General features: G+C 45.5%; 1 protein-coding gene across 1 annotated transcript in view; it reads right to left on the bottom strand.

Moving 5' to 3' along the window:
- The window catches only part of LOC104528431 (tetratricopeptide repeat protein 28), a gene marked incomplete at both ends in the record, with an annotated part of 29,053 nt that extends 25,171 nt beyond the window's left edge, over positions 1–3,882 (bottom strand). The window contains 3 exons of the mRNA XM_010172440.1: positions 1–3; positions 1,014–1,292; positions 3,735–3,882. The exon at positions 1–3 is cut by the window's left edge and continues 119 nt beyond it. Of these exons, the coding sequence (XP_010170742.1) occupies positions 1–3; positions 1,014–1,292; positions 3,735–3,882 (430 nt within the window). The remainder of the gene's footprint in view (positions 4–1,013; positions 1,293–3,734) is intronic.
- Positions 3,883–4,539: the final 657 nt, after the last annotated feature.

Genomic DNA, 4,539 nt, shown 5'->3' on the forward strand with positions numbered 1-4,539 from the left:
CACCTGAGTCACGTGCAAACAAAATAAAGGTTAGCTAACAATGACATGGCTGGAAGGATCCAGCAAAAAGACTGGAACATGCTGTACAAGCGATGCTCCAGCGTGAGAATCAGCATCAGAACAAACTCATCCTTATATTTAAATACACAGCCAAAACTCTCCTCTTTGCTGGCCTTCAGAAACTTCTACAATAGCCATCAACCTTATTTTTAGAATTGTTTTCATTTCTACTTTGGCCTAACACTTGGCAGTTTCCCATTCTTCCATGTTTATTCCTTGCTCGACATAAGCAATTTGTTTGTGGAAGTCAATGGCTCAGGCTTAAAACAAGCAAAGAGCATGCCAGCTTTCTCCTGAAAGCAATTCTGTAGCACAGCTCAGCTCAGACACAAAGCACATCTACTTTCAGTGAACTCTCCTAGCTGGAGGCCTCAGTCATGATCTTCTCCACCTCTGCAAGGTGATACCTTTCTGTCTCAGACACTGTCTCCTCTCCTATGGGCCACTCAAAGCTTGAAAGTTCTTGGTGTTGTGCAGGATATACCATACATGAGAGGGATTTTCCAATCTGTTTATTTTTTAAACCCTCTTGTTCATCCATTGGCTCACTCTTGATTTGTTCCTTCCCCGGCAACTGCCTGAGAAGCTGAGACCAAGTACCTTTTTCCACTGAATTATTGAAAAAACAGATTGCTTCAATTAAGACTTATTTAAGGTTTTGAGCCCAAGTCTACACAGGGCATGAGACCAGTTGCCACATACATGACACCAGAAAACTAGAGGACCCTGTAAAACCTTAGCACAGTCATTGATCATCTGCCCCCTCATACACACACAGGTAAACAGGGCTACATAAGCCTGTAGTTTGCATATTTAAAAAAAAACAGATTTGATTTAGCAGCTTGTGAAATCCCACAGACACCTGAGCATTATGGAGAGATGCTGACCATTAACACAGCTATCAATTTGTTCCTTCTGCAGCAATCCAGCACTCAAGTGAATGAAAGGAGAACTCTCACCTAAAGTCTTGGCTACATCCAAGTCCTGCTGCATGTATCCAGTGCTTTTCTCCGTATTCCCCAGGGACCAGTATGCACTGCTCAGTGCAGAGAACACCGATCCCCGCAGCTTCAGGCTGCAAGTGCCGATCTTCAGGGCAGCCTCTAGCACCACCACAGAGGCCCCGTGGTGGCCTGCAGTCAGAAGTTCCTGGCCAATCACAGACACCACCACAAAGGGGCTCTTGTCCAGCTTCATCTTCTGCAGTTGTTGATAGGTGGGCTCCAGGGACTCTGAAATACAAAAATGAAGGCAGAGCTACTCAACAAACCAAGTTATTTGAATCTAGGTATCACCTTCACAACTCATCTTCATTTTTTGGTAACCAAATGACATGTGAGTTCAGGGCCAGATTGCCCAAATGAAACCACAATTTATTATGGTAACTCAGGGCACAAATGCATCACCTAATATCTAGTACCTCAAGACAGACCAAATAGCAAGCTGATGTTTTCCTTGCAGAAAGCACTTCAGGAAGACAGCACAAGCATGCAGAGCAGGACCAGCCTAATGGCAGAAGGAATACAGAAAATGCCTGTAGAGTACTGTAGGGAACTGGAAATGGGCCACCAGCAGTGTGTAAGAGCACTGCAATTTCTGCTCCTTCAGCATAAACTTTCAGCTGAATGTCTGCAAAATCTGTGCCTGTCCAGATGCCACAGTACACAATGTGTGCCAAGAGAGGTGACAAAAACTGCAGAAAGAAGCTGCTCTTTGTTCTGCAAGAGAAGGTACTCCTGCAGAATGACAGCACTGGACCTGCCAGACTACCTATAATTGGTCTAACTGCTTCCATCATTCAGGTGACAACACATCTTGGCCACATGTTTCAATAAGGACATCAATGTATCAGGATGCCAGAATTTGCTGACTAGTGGCACTTCCTGATTAGATATTCTCACCTGAATCAACAGTACCACAGCAACCTCGGAAAGCCACTTGCTCCATTCTCATCACTTCTGCCTCTCTACAACCACCCAGTGCATAAACAATGACAAAAGATTTTAACACTTCCCCGAAGAGGCAAACAGTGTAAACATGATGCCAGCTACCAACATCCAATAACATCCTGAGATTAAATGCAGATGTAAGAGGACAGAAATAGCTGCTTTAACATGCCCCCACTTACCAGGCCTAACACTGCAAGAGCAGGTACGAACTCAGTTCCTGTCTTACGCAGCTTTCTTACGATCCTAACCAGGTAAACATAGCGAGAGAGAGGGGTACAGACAAGGAGAAAGGAAGGAAAAGGAAAACCCCAAGGAAGTGCTCCTGGTAACCCTGAAGTCCAGTAGGAAAGGGAGAACCAGCATAGTAATGGAAGGGCAGACCTGGAGTTCATTACTGCTCTTGTACAACAGCAAACAGCAAGGGAAGAAACAGCCACAACCAGGTGAAAGATGCAGCAACAGAGATTCAGTTATTGGGGAAGGAGACCAGAACAACACCTAACAACTACTCAAGTGCATGGAGAATGCCCAGCACAGTGGGACTGAGACTCTGGATAGTCATTACAGTAGTACAGGATATACACATTCTCAAGGTAAACCTAGTCCTTTATAAGCAAGGCTGATCTAAAATTTGCCAAACCAGTCAGTGAAAGGATAACAACTGGAAAGCAGCAAGAGTGAGAAGCACAAAGGGAGCAGGAGTGTAAATATACAGCTGCAGCGCAAGAGGATAGCGAGATCATCCAGCCAAATTTGGGGACACTTACACCACATCACCTGCATTCTAAGTAGCAGCCACAGTACCTTTGGGTACCAAATGAAATCAGCTTCACAAGGTAACTGCTATATAGGACAGAAACTTCCAGATGAATTAATTTTAAAGGATGGAGAAAAACACTATAAAAAAGGAAACACCAGTGGGGATATTTTTTCATTTCAGTGCTTCTTGCACTCCTAAGCCCCAGGGCCACTGGCAGCATCTGCTGAGGGTAAGAAGTGCCATGTTCCCTCATGGGAAAAGCCATTAGGACATTGCAACACAAAGCCTGCAAGAGAAACAGAGCAAAGATGAAACTACCTCCTTCCTCTAGAGAAGGAAATCCTGCAAAAGGGGACATTGGAAAAACGCTGTACAGCTGACATGGCTTCAAGGTCCACGTGGTTTCAACACTCTTCCTGAATATAAGTGAATTAGCAGAGCAGCCTTTTTTGCCTTCTGGAATGCTGTGTATTGAGAGACACAGTACCATGGAAAAACCGCTGACATGCTCTTCTCAGCAAACACTGGCCCAGAGCATTTAAGACTCCGTGTTCCCAATGGCTAAGCACCAGAGCGTTGTGGGAAGATGTTCCAAGTCAGGAGCCAGGGCCACAGCAGCACACACCTGTCTGTCTGTACCGGACAAAAGACCAACAAGCAAGGACTTCACTGGAACTGCTGCACACCACCAGTCTGATTCATCTCCAGTGCCTCTCGAGCTGGGTATCACCGTCTTGCTGTCCCACTGAATCAGAAGAATATTTTTTTTTGTTGCTCCTCCACCTTTGGGCTCCTTTCTCAGCATCTGCTGACTCAGCAGAAAAGCAGAAAGATTTGGCCTGAAATCTTTCCCTTAAGGTCCCCAGGTTCTCCCTGTCCCAGATGCTGGCAGTGTCACCCACAGACTGAAACTACCGCCTCTAAGTACCTCATCACCATCCCTGAGAAAATCTTCCGGTGCTTACCTCTCATGGGAGATTTCATGGCGGCCTCGACCATGCCAACCAGAAGCTGAAGACTCTTGGGATCTTGAGCCAGTCCTGACGCAAATGCTGCCAGTGCATCTGCATGACGTCCAAGATACTGAAGGGCCACACCCTGTCGGAAGTATGCCTGAAAAGCCAACAGGAAGAAGAAATGTCAATTGCTTAATTGGTAGAAGTCACAAATAACAAATCTGCTCGTGACCTCATGCTGGTGGATGCTGGGCTACACAATCATACTCTGGCTTCTTTGCTCACACTGGCTATGATCAGAAAATTCCAACACCACAGTTTGGTTTGTGACTGCCACCCAGTCCCAGTCCCTCATCCCCCCCAGAGTCATGACCTTCTCAACCTTTACAAGGCCTCTGAACTGTTCTGGGGACCAGTGATGGCAATTACCATAGAGGCAAAGCTTTCCCCCCGGACTTGGCCAATTACTTATTCTTCATTACTTATAACCAAATGTTTATTCTCAAGACCTCCATTTCTGTTCTCTTGGCACACAGAGCATACAAGTAACTTGGTTCCTTTCACATCAGATCTGTCAATAAGCACAATATAAACATCTCGTACTAGTAGAGATCAAAATGTACCGAAAGCTCAAGTTGCAATGAAACATGACGCAAAGATCCAGAGAGAAGCTGAACCTTCTTTCTCCGCACAGATCCCCTAATGCAGGCACTGCCCAGCATTGTTCCACTTGTTGGGTGCACTATACATACACACACACACACACATATATATATACAAACATACACACACTTCTTAGATTGAGGCAAGACAC

This window comes from Antrostomus carolinensis, unplaced genomic scaffold (assembly GCF_000700745.2).
Source record: "Antrostomus carolinensis isolate BGI_N321 unplaced genomic scaffold, ASM70074v2 scaffold55957, whole genome shotgun sequence".
NCBI classification, from domain to species: Eukaryota; Metazoa; Chordata; class Aves; order Caprimulgiformes; family Caprimulgidae; genus Antrostomus; species Antrostomus carolinensis.